Source organism: Merops nubicus, unplaced genomic scaffold (assembly GCF_000691845.1).
Source record: "Merops nubicus isolate BGI_N331 unplaced genomic scaffold, ASM69184v1 scaffold6958, whole genome shotgun sequence".
Taxonomy (NCBI): Eukaryota; Metazoa; Chordata; class Aves; order Coraciiformes; family Meropidae; genus Merops; species Merops nubicus.
In genome coordinates this window covers 126,191-142,422 of record NW_008623567.1, presented here as the reverse complement: position 1 = coordinate 142,422, position 16,232 = coordinate 126,191, and the positions used below count along the sequence as shown (strand labels likewise).

General features: G+C 38.1%; 1 protein-coding gene across 2 annotated transcripts in view; it reads left to right on the top strand.

The window, feature by feature from the left end:
- Nucleotides 1–2,723: 2,723 nt before the first annotated feature.
- The window catches only part of TEX10 (testis expressed 10), a 50,043-nt gene continuing 36,534 nt past the window's right edge, over nucleotides 2,724–16,232 (top strand). The window contains exons 1-5 of one of the 2 annotated variants that reach the window (XM_008945110.1): nucleotides 2,724–2,906; nucleotides 3,712–4,418; nucleotides 9,950–10,193; nucleotides 11,742–11,854; nucleotides 12,624–12,862. In XM_008945110.1, coding sequence (XP_008943358.1) covers nucleotides 2,727–2,906; nucleotides 3,712–4,418; nucleotides 9,950–10,193; nucleotides 11,742–11,854; nucleotides 12,624–12,862 — 1,483 coding nt within the window. In that variant the 5' untranslated portion in view covers nucleotides 2,724–2,726. The remainder of the gene's footprint in view (nucleotides 2,907–3,711; nucleotides 4,419–9,949; nucleotides 10,194–11,741; nucleotides 11,855–12,623; nucleotides 12,863–16,232) is intronic. The other variant, XM_008945111.1, reaches the window with a different exon arrangement.

The window sequence follows — 16,232 nt, the reverse complement described above, 5'->3', positions numbered from 1 at the left end:
CCCGCCGCTCGCCCGGGGCCGGCTGTCCTCAGGTGAGAGGGGTGAGGGCAGGCACCTCGCCTTCGGTTCCTCGGGATTTTCCTGTTTGCTGGAGCTTGTATCCGCGCCGGTGGCGAGATTCCCTGAGGATTGCGCCTCAGGGGATACCTGAGGATACCGCCTGAGCTGCGAGGGAGGACATCGCAGCTGAGACGGTCAGTTCCCCTCTGTTCCCCCAGTCTTGAGGCAAGGACGACCCAGTGACACCTGAAGTAGCTTCTGAGAAGCTCTGCGTACGCCTTTATGTGCGGGAGGGAAGCTGGTATCGTTTGGAGGAGGTTATCTTCATATTTTGGGTTGTAAAGTGACCTTAGGGCGTAAACTGTTAGATGCACTTAGCTCAGTCCTGTTGGAGGAGGGCCAGCCGAAAATAGAGGCAAAGTCAAAAGGCAGACAATTGTTTCAGCAAGAAGTTTCATTAAAATATGTGATTTCATGAGCTGCATGCAGTTTTAATTAAACCCTTACTATGTAGACACTGGTGTTTTGTGTTGTAACCGTTTTATCTCTGATTTAGAACATAAATTTTAGGTACGTAAGAATTGGAAATGGATGTGTTTAGATTTCCAATAAATTACTCAAAAAACCATCAGTGCAAGGTAAACTCTGCTTTGTTGTTTCTCTAGGAGCAAGTATAGTTCATAGGCCTTCTCCTTTAAAAGAGCTTAATTGGCTTTGTTCAGGTGTGCATACCTGACCTGTCAAGTTTGTAGTGCTACTTAGAAGCCAGATTTTTCATTTTGTAGATTGAGGCTTCCTAAATATTTCCGTTGAAGTGACCTTTATAAGTGAAAATAACATTCAAGTCAAAAGCTTTTAGCTGCTTTTGCATGTCTTGCAATCACATAATGAAATCTTCTTGTAATGCTTTCCTAAAAGAAGATACATATGGTACAAATCAAAAGCTTATAAAATCGTTGTTCTTGTAGTTGGCCGCTAAAGACCCTTTTTATTTCAGCACCAAACCTCTAGTTTTGTTAAAGGTTTTTCAATTGATGGATTACTTAGGTGAGATTTGCACTTCAACTGAAGTGATCTTGTGTATAGATGTTGTAAGCTAGTAAGTGAAAAACAGAAGTTAATTTGTAGTCAGGTGTTTGTACGATCAGTTGTTTAAGATGTTTTGCAGAAGTAGAAAATGACAGTTGGATTTAAAACATTCTTTAGTGATTATCCTGGTGGTGTGTATATGAAATAGTGCAATACAGCACAGATTTACAGTTCTGAATTCATTGGGAAAGTGAGCTGTAGAATTCTGTTTTCTAGAGTGAATGGTGATCCCATCACTGTAAAATAATCACTGTTTGGATATATTATTTGGAAATTTTTGATTTCAGTCAGCTATATTGTTTTGGTTTTTCTCTTTTGTTTAGTTAGCTTGGTCTTTAAAATGTGAATGTTATTTTTGCAACTTTTTTTGTATAGTTCAGCTATTAAGAATGTGCAAAACTTAGAGTAGCTTGACAAGCCAAGCTTGAAGAATCAAAAAGTTTATGTCCCTGACAGTGTGTACTTGATATTGTGTGCAGTGGGATCTGGAATTACTCAGATTTCCACTGAACGAATTGCCTGTTTTCGTTAAAAAGCTGTGAAATATTTAAACATCAGCATCATAGCAGCTTTGTGCTTGTCTTCCCCTTCTCCCCTTTAAATCGTAAGTAATTTCTACAGCCACCTTTTGGAATGGTCAGATCATGCATTCCTGATCTTAATTAACAGAAATCCAGATACAGTCTGTAGGTGGTGTTCAGTGTTGTGACATCAGCTTCTGGAGTTTTGTTGTGGGTGATTTCAGAAGTACAGAGATTGAGGAAAGGAAGATTAAATAAAGGAACCTGTGTTTGGGGTTTTGTTGTTGTGTTTGGTGTGTTTTGGTTTTTTTTTAATCTGGTAGAATTAAGAGTACTTTTATCAGTACAGGTATGTTAAAGCCAAAAGGTGAATTATAGACTGAAGTGTGAGTTTTTATTTGTTTTGTGTTGTACATCTATTCTAGTATGTCTGGACAACCTCTAAGTGTAGCTATGTGTACTACCTTATTTCTTATGACTTAGCTTTCCAGTCTTGTTTTACTCTATATACGCTCATTTAATGTCTTCATCCTCCCTTTTCCCCTCTCTGTTACTTATAATTACTGGGATTTTTTTTTTCAATGTACATTCAGTATGTAGTGGAAATTTTCATAGGTTCTTGGACACTGCTGTTACCAGAGAAGGTCTGGTTACACCTATGATTTTACCTGTGCAGACTGTGTGCTATTAATGATTGAGTTGGTAAACAATGTACAAATTAAATGAAACAGTTCACTGAGCTCCTTTGGCTTGACAAGAGTCAGCTCTGTAAAAAGTTGCTTTATTGGCAGGAACTTTTTAAAGCAAAACCAAGCCAACAGCTTAATCTGATAAAGCAGTGGAAGGTGCAGGTTACTTAAGTGATATTTCTCAATAAAGTAATTTGCAGAGCAGAGACAACCCAAGGAGCAGCAGAATGCTTTCTGGACACTAGAAGAATAGCTGTACCAAATCAGTCCATGTGTTCTTGTCTTAGGAGCAGACACTAGTGTATGCATAGGGAAACCAGTAAAACCAGTAGCTTTTGTTAGGAAGTAGCTGCCCTTTGTTGGAAGAAATACTTGTAGTGTATTTGAGCAAATGAAAATTCTTATTATCTTTTTGCAGAGAATCAGAATGACTAAAAAAAGGAAACATCAGGAAGATTTTCAGAAAGTGAAATTAAAAGTTGGGAAAAAAAAGCCTAAACTAGAGAATGCAACTGATACTACCTTCAAAACAAAGGCCATACAAATTCCTGAGCAACTTAAAGAAGATGGAGTGCTTCCTACACAGAACAGAAAACTTAACATAAAGGTATGCTGTGACATTACGTTCTGAAATGATGGGAAATGACTTGCTGTTTGTCTAGATTTAGTATGTCTATTTAAATCTAGAATATTTAATAAACCCCCCCCCCCAACTTTAAAAAAAACACAGCAGAGTATCTAAATACAGCCACTTTGTCCTTGAGAATAATCTGACCAGTGGATTTAAAGAATCAACTTGCTGGACCAGCATATAACCCAAGGAAAAGGTTTCCAGCAGTGGAAAAACTAAAAGTTGCACACTAATCCTAGATACTTAAATCAGCATCTGGTTTTTTTAAAGTCTTGGATCATAGCTTAAGGACAAAGTTTTTAAAAAATAAAACTTGAGATTTTTTTTTTTTTTTAAATCTTGCATTTCTTTGAGTGGTGTTTCTCCTTTCCTTAGTGTTGTCTCTTGTCTCTGGCAGCTCTCTGCTTAAACTGAAGAAAGCTGCTGAGACAGAGGTTTCATGAATCTACTTTTGAGAACAAGTGTAAAGAGGACTTATTTTTGGTTCTCTCTGTTAAATCAATAGGGTTGTGCATAAACTTAAGAATGAGGAGTATCTGATTACCTGAAGGACAAATTATGTTATTTTGGTTTTTCTCTCATTGAATTTTAGTGATCTGTTAATTGCTCTGCTTTAAACTAATACTTGTTCTGAGCATATTACTCTCTTAGGAAGAGCAGTACGTCATCAGAATAGATTCTGTGGTCTTGAGTGTTGAAGAGAAATGCACTGGAAATAGGTGAGGAAGTTCAAAGAGCTTAAAGTAACAGTAATGGCAATTATATGTTTCTTTCCCTTTAGGATCTGCTTTCACAGATGCATCACTACAGTCCCGGGGTTAAGCATAATGCACTTGTTGGGCTCAGGGAGCTCCTGTCTCAGTACCCGTTTGTCATCGATGCACACCTTTCCAATATAATAAGCGAGGTGGCGGCCGTGTTTACAGACAAAGATTCTGGCGTCAGAGGGGCAGCTGTTCACCTGCTGCAGTTCCTGGCTACAAAAATCAGAGCGGAACAGATTGCACCATTCTTCCCTTTGGTAAGTGCCCATCTCTCCAGTGCCATGACTCATATCAGTGAGGGAATTCAGGAAGACTCTTTGAAACTCTTGGACGTTTTGTTGGAAGCGTACCCAGCTCTCCTCACAGACCGCAGCATTATATTGTTGAAGAATTTCGTAGAACTTATTTCTCACCAGCAGCTGTCAAAAAGACTGAAAAGCAGAGAGAAACTTACCTGGATGCTCTCTGTTAACCCAAATCGCAGAGTAACTTCTCAGCAGTGGAGGCTGAATGTACTTACCAGGCTCAAGAAGTTTCTCCAAGCAGTGGTAGATGGGTCCAGTGAAATAGAGGATGAAGGGCTTCAAGAATCAAAGGACAGCCCTCGCTCTGTGAGGAACCCAGTATGTATAAGTTGGAAACTCCATGCAAGTAATCAGCAACATATACAGCTGTTTGGAAATGGTGGCTTACGACCAAAGATGAACTCGTCATTTAGACTGAGGTGAGAACTTTAACTGATTTAGGAATTATGCCAGCTGTGTGATCACAATGTTAAACTGGGGTTTGGTGCTGTTGAAGGTGATTTCATTTTTATTATGGGACTGTCCCTTAGCTCTATTTTAGGGCATTTGCTGTAATCTGCAGTCTCCATGCAGTGGCTTGAAAATTTGAAAACACTCAGTAGATAACCAACCGTGCTGTGCGTATATCAAACAAAAGCTTTATTTTATGCTATGCATAATAATTTTGGAAGACCAGCTCGGGAGTGTTTTTTAATGTGAACTGGTGACTGCTGGTTGTTGCAGGATATCAAACAGAGTGAAGGCAGGCAGGCAAATTTCTTCCCACTAAATGTAAGTTTGTTTCTTACACTGTGATAGTGAATTTTGCTGAAATCTTGTGCTATTACCTTCAAGGCTCTGTCCTAAGTCTAGCAGTCTATTTTCTTTGAATGTAGCTCTTTTAAAAAGGACAGTGTGATAAGATGTGTCCGGCTGTATGAAGTCCTGCTGAGTTTCTAATTCTAGATGTTTTTAATAGTTCACTGGTTTATATCTTCATAAGTGTTGAAAGATTTGTTGTCTGGGGCATGCTGATGAGTGGGAGAAAGTGTAATGTGCTTAGGCACCTAAAGGTTTGTGTGGTTTTCACTGGTATTCTAAACAGATGTGAGCTGAAGTTAAGGAAGAACTAACTAATCATTTTTTTCTCTTCCTCCTTTCTGACTGAATGATGAAAAATGTAAACTATTTAGCCATTACAGAACGCTGCTAATCCGTAGATATCAGGGTGGTTTGAGGAGAAACTACAGTCCTTGTTGTACTGCGGGGCAAAACTCTATATGGGGTATAAGGCAGTTACACCAAGTTCACCTGGGAGGTCAGTGGCTGAAAAGGGTAGTCCACTGCTGTGTCCATGAAGTGCGGAAGAGAGGTTCTCTTTTAATACCACAGGTATTGGCCTGAATTTTAGCAAGTGGTTTCTCTCTGTGTCATGGAGATGCATAAATAACCACTCCATTCCTGCTCTCCTAGGCTTCCTCTTGGTAGATAGGCTATTACTTGGGGTAGGTAGAGGAAATTTATATTAAGATAAGTAAAATATTCTCATAGAAGTTGTTGTTAGCATAGCATGAGTTCAGTCAGGACCAACAGTATCTGCTGCAGGTCAAAATTTAGTTGGAAGCTAGACCAGTGAAGCCCACTTGAGGCAGGGAAGGGTTCAGTGCTGAGCACAAAACAGTCCCGTGGACTTCATCTCTACAGTCAGAAACGTCCAGTTGTGGACCACCATATGTCAGAGGGTTCTTGTGCTGTGCCCTGAATGATAGCAGCGTGTGAAACGCTGTCGCCTGTAATAGCCAAAGGCGCGTTGTATCTAAGGTCTAGGAAAATAAACTTGTCTGGTGTTACTGGAACTGGATTCTGCCTTCCTGAGGAGCTAGATTTGGGTGAAGCAAAGTGATCCACTTGAGGTTATAAATGCTTCCAAAAAGTCGTTTGCAAGCATGAGGAGGAGCCAGAAGAATAGAAGGAAACATTGCTGGAATCCAAGGCGAGATTGGCAAAGCAAGCTCATGGCAGCAGAACAGAAGACTGGGAAGAGAAGGGACATCTGTAGAAGGTACTAAGATGTTCTCATTATATTTGGACATACTTTTGGTATATTCATTTTGCACAAAGGGCCAGTACAGCTTGCTTCAGTTAGTATCTGCAAAAGTGAAAAAGGAGTGGAAGTTACTGTGGTGGGTTTTGTATTTGCCACTGAAAGCTTTTCTGTGAATCGGGAGATGTTGATTCTCTCTTGTCCAATCCCAGTTGTGGCCTTCCACAGGCATTCTCCAGCCTCTGCTGTGGCTATTACTACAAGGTAATAAGAGGTGCAAAATGTCTGTAACGCTCCTTCAGTACTTCCAAAATCTCAGACAGTGTGTGCGAGTGTTTTTGTTTAATGAAGTCAGTGCACAAAAAGTCAGATCCTAACTATAGCTAACGAGCTGACCAAACCATAAGTAAATAATTGTGGTGTGTATGTACTGATGGCCTCAGCACTAACACTGCAAGTAAGTTTCAACTTTGTTCTTTAAAAAATAGGCTTCCAGACACCAGGAGTAATATGCTAAATGTTCAAAGCTCCTGTATCTTTTTAATCGTGCAAATTCATTGGGTAGGGATGGCACCTCATTGGTACCCTAATGGTTGCAGAAAGGGATTTTCAGAATCAGTATTAATGTGTAGTAAAAAATGTAGATTTTGAGCTTGGAATGCTGGATGGTTCAACAGTGCAAATCTTGTGACTTCACTATTTTCTGTTGTGTGCTAGGTCTTTCTACTGTGTGAGTATTAAAGATTACAGTGAACTAGGAGATCATTATAAAATATTCTCTGCCTTATGTGCTGACTGTACTGCTTTTTGTATCAGACTCCTTTCAGGTGTGGAAAAATGGAAAGCCTCCACAACTTAAATGTGGTGATACCAAGGTGTGAAATCTTTTTTTGGACTGGAAGTGGTGCTGAAGAGAAATGGTAGAGCATCTGTTCCTACTGAGAAAGGACAAGATGAAGTTGCAGAGGAAAGGGAAGAAGACTTAAGAGACTGAAACAGAAGACAAAGTGTAGTGAATAAATATGTATATGGTGTGACCTGTGCATCACATAGAAATGGAAAATACAGTTCACTTGGTGTACTGAGTGTTTCTTTCCTGGAATTGGCAATGTACACAAAAAAGGAGGACAGTAACCTGGCTCAGACTCTGAACCATACAAAGTTACTAACTTCGGATTACTTTTGCTGTTATAAGCAGTAGAAAATTGTTTCCTTATTTTCTGTTACTTTTACACTTCCTTGACTTCTCTTTGAATTTCTGTTGTCCTCTTACTGCCAAATGGCCGATATATTGCACAGGTGGTTTTTTTGTTTGTTTGGTCTTGCTTCCTTTAAAATGACAGTATTTTTATAAAAATGACAGGTTATAGGATACCTTGTAGCTCCCCTCAATAGCATTTTATACCAGTATGAAGGTAGTGTGCTTTGTAGTGTTTGAGAGATGCATTACCATTAAAGAATATTGATAACGAATATGTGACAAAAAGGTTAGCTCTTTAATGGGCATCAAATCCTCCTGGTTCCAGTGAACCTTGATTTGCAAAGGATATTGCAGTAATCAAAGGCATACTGGACAGATTACAGTAATACTTTGTCATCATCTCTCACTGCAATTGGGTTTTATTTACCCCTTTTTAACCTTGAATATTTGGAGGAGCCTTGTCTTGAGAGATGGGGGCTTCTTTTGCAGGGGTTCGTGGAAGCTATGCTAAGTATTCTTGCCCAGGTGCTTTCAGCAGCTGGGTCAGTATCACTTTTGACATGGATTCTTCCTTCTTTTTCCACCCCTTGTTTCAGAGAAGTACTGAAATGGGTGTTTGTGTTACACTTCTGTAGACACAAGTCTCCACATGTGTGTTGCCAATGTGTCAGGTTTTGTGGGCTGTTCATTGTTTATGGGGAGATTCCTTTTGTGTTCCAGAAATAGATTGCTCAAATTCCAGAGCTTTGCTGTAATATCAGGTATTCTTTTCAGAGGAGTGATTGAAGACTATTACTTCAGAGCTATTTCAGCCACTTACTGACATTTCAGAATCTCTGGGGAACGTGTGGTCCTATCATGGCACAGCATTTACAGGGCAATGTAACTTTTCACTAAGGTTATGATCCTGGTATCAACTGGCTTGTCCAGTGATGCTTTAGAATTCATTGTGGTTATAACTGGAAGATGGGATTTGTCCACTGTATCTTTAGATGACTGAAAGTTAAATGTCAAGGTTGAAACCGTTCACCCTGAACTGTTTATAGTCTGAAGGAAACTGGTGTCTTTACTGCAGTGTCCAGTGGTGTAGAATGGACAGAGCAACAAATAAGCCAAATTACATTGACTGCATGCATTGGTTTCTGCAGTTACTGCTAAGCTTTATAAAATGTTAAGATGACTAATAGTTGTAGTAGGTACAAGATAAAACTTTTTTTTTTTCTTAACAGTTATGTTTTGGCTTGTCCATTTTATCTTGTGCTGGAGATGTAAATTCTCTCATCTTGCCTTCACTGGAAAAGAGCCTGTGTTTGTTTCACACTTTCTTGTTATTCCTTTGCAGACGTTTTCTCCCTGCTCCTTTTACAGTTAATGCCTAGATCTTGGTCTAGCAGGTTTCTTGAGATACCATTTTCATCCAGAAAGAAATGACAGAATAACATTTTGTATTACGTCCACGCTGTAGATTATTTCAATGACATGAGAAATACATAGAAGGAGGTAACTGATTGGATAATTTGGAAATAAAGGATGACCAGGAAAAACTGCTTTACCTCCTTAATCCAATATGAAATTAAAGTATTTGTAAACTTTAATGCCTATCTGGAAGGAGAGCAAATAGTTTTTTCAGATTCCATTTTGTGTATATATCTGAAAAAAAATCACTTGGAAAACATCACTGAAATAGCAGTTTAACAGGAGATTCAATGCACCAATTCTGTGTATATTAGGAAGTTAGAATTACAATAGGAATTCTTAGCTCTGAGTTAGAAAACAAAATCATTGCAGAAAACAATGTCAGAAATCATCAGCTGAAATGATTGTTGTTTTTTTTTTTTCTTTCTTTAAGGGCTCTTATTACTTGGAAAATCTTTTGGAAGCTTCTGTTAAAATTAGCAGGAGTTATTCAGGGTTTTCTTTCTTTAAAGAACCTTCCTTTTAGAATGGATACAAATTGCCTGAATTTATCCTGGAGCAGGATTGGGTCATTTGTGCTCATAATCCCTTTTGAAACACATAAGAAGTGTGTTATAAAGGGGGGGGAGGGGAGTCCTTGGTTTTCTGGTCTTCTGGGCAATGTTCTTTTAATTTAAACTGTATCTTCATTTTTTGATCATTTTTGTTTGACTTAATTATCAGATCTTTTAAGTAATTTTCCAGCTAGTTGCTCTCTAGAGTATTATAATTAAACTTCAGGTGGGAACTAAAGTTATATTTTTTCAGAGTGATTTTTTTTTTCCTATTCGTAGGAACAACCATTATGTTTATTATAGCTGGTCTTGGTTATTAACTGTAATAAATCTCATGTGTTTGACAACACTTCGTAGTTGGTTTCATTATTTTGCTTCAAGCAGCGTAAAACTTAAAGCTTTCTTATTTTGTTGTGCCAAGCACAGTGAATTGTGATCTGTTGGTTTAAGGTGCTAACACAAATCATATTTCTCCACTTTATAGATGTTGCATATAACAATGGGGAGAGAAATATTGAAATCTAATGCTGTTAGATAAGCATACAGACTTTCAGGGAGACTGAAGAGTGGGTTTGCTGTAGATGGTTTGAAGGTTTAAACTCCCATTTTTTACTTGCTGAAATATCTAGCAAGAAAAAAAAAGTTTAATGCATTAAAAAATACTTTTTTCCTGTTTTTCAGAAAGTGGTACTGTTCTAGTCTGTGAAGGTGTGACCTTTATAATGTTTGGTTTTTTTTTTTGCTTTTGTCACTTAGGTCTCTGGCAAGCGTGATGGACAGTGCGGGAAAAGGTCTGTCCTCGGCCGAAAACTTGAAAGGCTTTATTGCGATAATAATTCCATTACTGACTGAGTGCTGGATTGAAGCATCTCCTGCACAATCAGCTCCCATTTTTGGAAACATCTTGGAATCAGAAGCTCAGCAGCTCATGCAGCAAGTGCTTAGCATAATACATTTGTTGTGGAAACTCACAAAGCGGCACGATGAAACGTACAAAATGGTAAGGGAGGAGGGATGGGTGGCCTAATAATGATGGTGCATTTTGTTTGTATTGGAAACTAGTGATTTGGTGATGGGAAGTAGTGGAAATATTTTATTAAGAAAAAAGTAGGTTTTGAACAGAATTTGAGTTCAGATTTTGCCAAATCTTACTCTAGAAAAGAATCTGTTGAACTGAGCAATGAATTCACCAGTAGTGTGTAGGAATCCTTGACAGACTGCAACACAAAAGCTTTTGAAACTGAAAGTGATACTGGAGGAGAGGAGCAGATTATTTCTCAGATAACCTCTAGAATATGAATTTGAACAAAACATGGAATAAAGTTGTTTGTTTCTTGGTTTTGTGTGTTTTGAAAGTTTTTACAGTGAGGGCAGGAATGAACAAATCCCTAGACCCTTGGAAAGGTGGGGTGCAATGGTAGTGTGAGATCCTGTAGTGGGTTGATGCAACCTACATGGTGTCATGTTTGATAGTATCACAAGACATCAAGTCAAAGCCTCAGTAGGAATTTTGGAAGATCTCCTTGAAGTATCATGTTAAAGTAACACGGAAGGAGTGGTCCTGTGTCAAGGTGTGAGCTCATTTAGGTACATGCAGTTGCATTGTGACCTTAAGATGTTTTAGAAGAGAAAATCTAATGCTCACTGAAATTTTTTTTCTTGAGCATATTGTGTTTTAGGTAAGATAAACAGTTTGTCTTTTTTCCTTTATGGTTGCCCTTATATAAAAATAAAAAGCATTCATATGTCTCAGTTTGAAAATGGAAGCTTTGCTTATTTAATAGCCCGTGGGCTTACAGGCCAAAGTGATTATTACAGACACTTTGGAAAACCACTCTGAATATGCTTAGTGGAAACCTATCGATCTTTGAAATAGTTGAATGGTCATTCTGTGTGCTTAATACTTGAATATAAAAAACTATTATTCTGCCTCACCAATTTGATAGCAATGCATTTTTTTTTTTGTGATGAGTTTTGCTGGACAATTTGTGGAAGGGTGACTGAGTACTACTAACCCACAAAGTAAAGTTAAATATTAAAAAAAAATAGTTTTTCTGTAAGGATGAACTCTCTACTGGACAATGTTTTGTCAGTGGGCTTTGAAATACAACTACAGTAATGATGGGGAAAAATGAAGTAAGTGTCAGAATATGTCTTAATAGAAAATTCTGGTCAGTCACTCTAATTGGAGTACATTCTGATTTTTAAGTCCCCTGATTTAAAAAAGCACTGATATAAAAGCACTTTTAATTCACATCTGTAACTCGCTCAGTTTAATATTTTATGTATCCACATAAATGTATGCTATACACTAGTCCAGTTTGGATTAAATGTTGTTGCTTAACCTCGACTTACAGTTTTACTCCCTTGTTTTATGGACCTTCAGGTTCATGCACAGGTCTTCACATTTATAGCAGAGTAAATATGTATGAGAACTTGGAAACAGAAGTTTCTGTTTTTCATTCAGTAATAGATTTTGGAAGATGATTGCATTGATGTATTTCACTTCCTACCATGTTTTCTATCTATCATCTGCTTTCCTTAACAGGAACTGTGGCTTCGAAAAAATTACCTAGTTGATTTCAAGCACCACTTCATGCGCCATTTTCCTTATTCTTTACAAGAAACAGTAAAGCACAAAAAGAAAGATTGGTGCAAAGGGTAAGAATAAAATGGATGTAGTGTTGCAACTTTTAATTTCATAAGATGTGAGGCAATGTGAGTCTTATGCTTTATCCAGTGTTAAGTCTGTAATGTTGGAAAACTATTACTTGAAGATTTGCAGAGAAGTTTTTAGAGGAAGACAGCAGTGGTTTGTATTGAGAAGTTTTGGTTGTTCTTTATAGAAGTTATGTGTAGGAAGTAATCTGAGTAGCCTCCAGTAGAAATTAAAATGCCGTCTTAGACAAAATGAAAGCATTGTATGGAACACTTGCTCTGGAATTTGCATGTTGCTAAATAGTGATTTGTGTTAGTCTGACTTATTTCATATTTCTGTATGTTTTTGTCATTTGACTTCTGAATTGCATCAAAACACTTTTTTTCACCCACATCTGCTCTTCTATAGCTGTATTCCAGGGCTGAACAAGTACATCTAGGAGGGGAGATGGGATACGTTGTGCCTATCTTGTATGTGGCAGAACAGTACTTGAGCAGGAGCAGCCAAACACACATTTCTTCATGGTTGAGCTGGCAGATTCAGAGTACCCAAATGTAAAATTTGGTAGATTCAGGTTGCCCAAAATTCAGGTACCCAAATATTAGATGCAAAGACTTCTAAAATGTGTATTGGCTTTAAAACTTTAACATTTAGATTTTTTTTTCCTACTTAGTATAATATCTACCAAAGGACATTTAAAAGGCACAAGATACTTAAAAAAAAAAAAAAAATCTATCTCTTCTTCCTCTTCTCCCCCACCTTTGCCCACAGCAACAAGCATTGTATGACATCTTCAAACAGCGTAGATCATCTTTTACTGAATTTAACCTTGTGTGACATCATGGTTTCACTAGCAAGTCCTTCAACACTTCAGATGGATTCAGACTGGCTGGACATGATAAGGAAATTTGTGACGGATACTCTTCAGGATGGCAGCAAGCTGAACAGCAAGCAGGTGAACAGATTGCTTGGTGTGACTTGGAGGATAATGCAAATCCAGCAAAACAAAGGTAAGCTGTGACTAGTTTTTGAAAGTCATAATTATGCACTCACAAAGACCTTGAATTATTCTAACATTTTCAGGACACTTCATCTTATATCTCTGGTTGTTACATCATAATGTATTTTGTCTTTGGAGGTAGATTGAATTTTTCATGGTCATAGTCCTCTGTGGAGGATTGAAATCTGCTTGGTCTTTTAGGAATGCTGTTAAATTCATACTCTTGATAATGAAGTATTAATATATTTGTGTACTTGTTTTCTGCTTTTACTTTTTAAGATATTCTTAGAAATGGGAAGATGCGTTTTTTTCATTGATATAAAGGAAAAAAAAATTACTAGGATGTAGAGGTGCATGATACTTAACTATTCCAATCCTTACTTAAAATCATTAAGGTAGCTGCTAGACTCCCTTGAGTACTGTCAGATGACCATTCTAGTTCTGTGATAACATGCAGTGTCAAGGCAGTTCTGATGGAAGCTGCTATAGAGTATTTTCTAAGGTGTTTGGTTTGAATCATTTTCCCAGAGAAAACATACATTCAGTTGTAACTTGCAGGACCAGTATGGTATCTTGGTTTGGTTTTCCTTTTTTTTATTTTTTTCCCCTTTGCTTTTCCAGTACTGCTTGGTTGTGTTCTGTGTGAGATCTTGGTTTACATGTCTGTTAAGTGATTGATATAGGGCTTCTTAAAGAAATTTTTCAGTAAAACTAAAAGGTGGCAGGAGTCTATTGTGGCTTACCTGTCTGGTAAAAGTGAATTCCACAGCCAGGCAGCCAAGCAGAGTTTCTGGAAAATGGTTTCCCTGTAGCAATAGGTTCATCATTAGCGTTCTAAGATGAAAAGATGTCAAATGTCCATCAAATATGTTTTGGCAGTTAGTTGTCTCTCTTTACAAATCCATTTTAATTGGGAATCTGTCTGTTCCTCTCTCCCTGATGACAAAGATAATTAATTCATTCCTGTCTGCATTCCAAATTTAGCTTCCTCTTGAAAGGGAATACTAGTCCAAAGTCAGATGTGCTTGTCTCATCAGCTGAGCTAAAGCAGAAGAGTTGCTACTCAGGAAGGTACTTTCCAAACTCTTGTTAAGACTGCTAAGTCACATGTGACGATTTTCCTTTTAATGGAACACTGATTTTTCCTTTGTCTAATAAAACTTTACTAGAGTGTGGATAACGGCTGGTGTTTATCTATACAAAGTGGCCACTTTATTACAATAATTTTCCTCAGAAATACAGAAAATAACTAAGCTTAAAAATGTAAATGAAATTGCGAAAGATTAATTTGTATGGATCTTGTGTGCTGATCCTGTAAAGGTTTGGGAATATCAAGTAGGAAGTAGCTTACCTCACAGATCTGCTTGTGTGGACAGTTTATCTCATCCCTTCAAGATAATCTTTGTCCAGTACTAAAGGACTGATTAGATATCAGATTACTATAACTTATTTACTAGCTGCAGAGGAAGTAGAGCCTCAGCATGCGGGAGAAATGGGTTGATGGTTCAACAAGAAGTGCGGAGGCCTGCCCCTGGGGAGAAGCAAGCCCATGCACCTACTCAAATAGTAGGACCTGCTTTACTAAACATGCCATAGGGAGTTATTGAAAGGTGGCTGATTGTTATAGATACTTAGAATATTTATTTTATATTATATTTGTTCAGTTAACAGTTCATTAATCAGCTAAAATCTTCATAAAGGTATAGTTCTTATTCAGTTAAGAATAAGCCAGTGTTCCATTTAAGAAGTACTGTCCAAGCTGATTATTCACCTGAAGAATACAAGCATAAGTTGGTTCTTCTGATGCAATGAAAAGAACTTAATAATTTGAATCCATTCTAGTATTTGGTGTATTTTTTTTACTGACAAATATATTAGATTTGAACTTCTAAATGGCTCCTTGCATTACACTTTCAGTGTAACCACACCGTTTCAGGTGTTTTTTAAGTGTGTCTTTCAGTGAGAATCCCTATGTGGTAACTGTATATTCCGTGGTAAGAGTTTTGCTGATGAAGACCAGTTCCTGACTGGATCCAGAATAATTTTTAGTATGGAGCATTCTTGTCTCTGTGGGCAGAAGTAGTTCTGTTCAGTGTAGCAACACAAAATTTTATCTGTTTTTCAATATGTAACTTGGGAAGACTGCTCTGTACACCTGCATGGGAAGATAAAAATTTCCCAGTCTTGGTTTATGAAGATAATGAAGTAATTGCTGCAACTTAAGTATGTCTTGACAGTAATTAATTGATTGGGACCCCAAACTCTTCCGAGACAAATTGAGTTAGGTCTCTGAACTGTTGTATTTTGCCCAAGTTTTCAGGTGCTTCCCCATTCTTTCCAGGCTTGTCTTTTCTGAGTTCATATACTTGCCCATGTTTTGTTAATTTTTTACATCCAGTGATTTAATCTAGTTTCCAAGGAAGTTGTTTGGTCTGTTTCTCAGTCTGCTATAATAACTTCTGTATTTCCTGACTAGTTTTAGCCAGCTTTGTCTCAAGGATAAAACTTTCACACATTGTTTTAAGTCTGGTTATAATGCATAGCTGATGAGAGCTTTGGAGAAGGAAAGGTTGCAGTGGAGTTCAGCAATTCTCTTTGCAGTGGCTTGTTAGTGGCCTCTTGAGGTATGTGTTTTCTGGTTAATTAACAAATGTGATTTGGAGCCAGCTGATGCAAAGATGTGGAGAGCTGATAAAGCTGATGTGCATGGCTGGGAGAAAGAGATAGTATAGAGACAGTGGAAGGCTCTGTGACAGTGAGGTTTGGCAGAGCATGAGTGAGGAATAAAGGAGAACATCAGTGTGACTTTACTGCACTAGGGGAAAAGGATGTGGAAGATAGCTGTGGAAAGCAGGAATTTATTGGTTCTTAGCTACCTTTCAACCCTTGCATTGCCTTGTCTTCAAGAAGTTATGAAGTTTTCACTCATATGTTGCCTCTGTCCTCTTGTGTGGCTCTCTCAGAAGCTACACAAGAAGGTGGTGTTTCAGTGGTTCAGAAGTCTATCCAGCAGTTGTTTCAGTTGTTTTAAAACCTTTTGGTACTTATATGCTGGGTGCAAATAAATTTTCATGGTTTGGGATCTGGACTGCCCCGAGACTGGTAACAGATGCTCTCTGTTAACCACCCTTCCCCAAACCCTCCCCTTGAAGAGAAAGAGGAAGGGAATAAGGGAGAGAGACTTGCTGATTAGAAGAAAAAAACAGCTTTAATACTACCTCTAATAATAATAATGATAGCAAAATAGAATATATACAAAGATATACAAACCCAGTATTGAACGCAGCTGCCCCACCGATGGCAGCATGTCACTGTCACCTCTGGCTGGGGAGCAGCCCCTGGGGGAAAGACTGGGCCACAGACAGCAACTGGGACCAGGA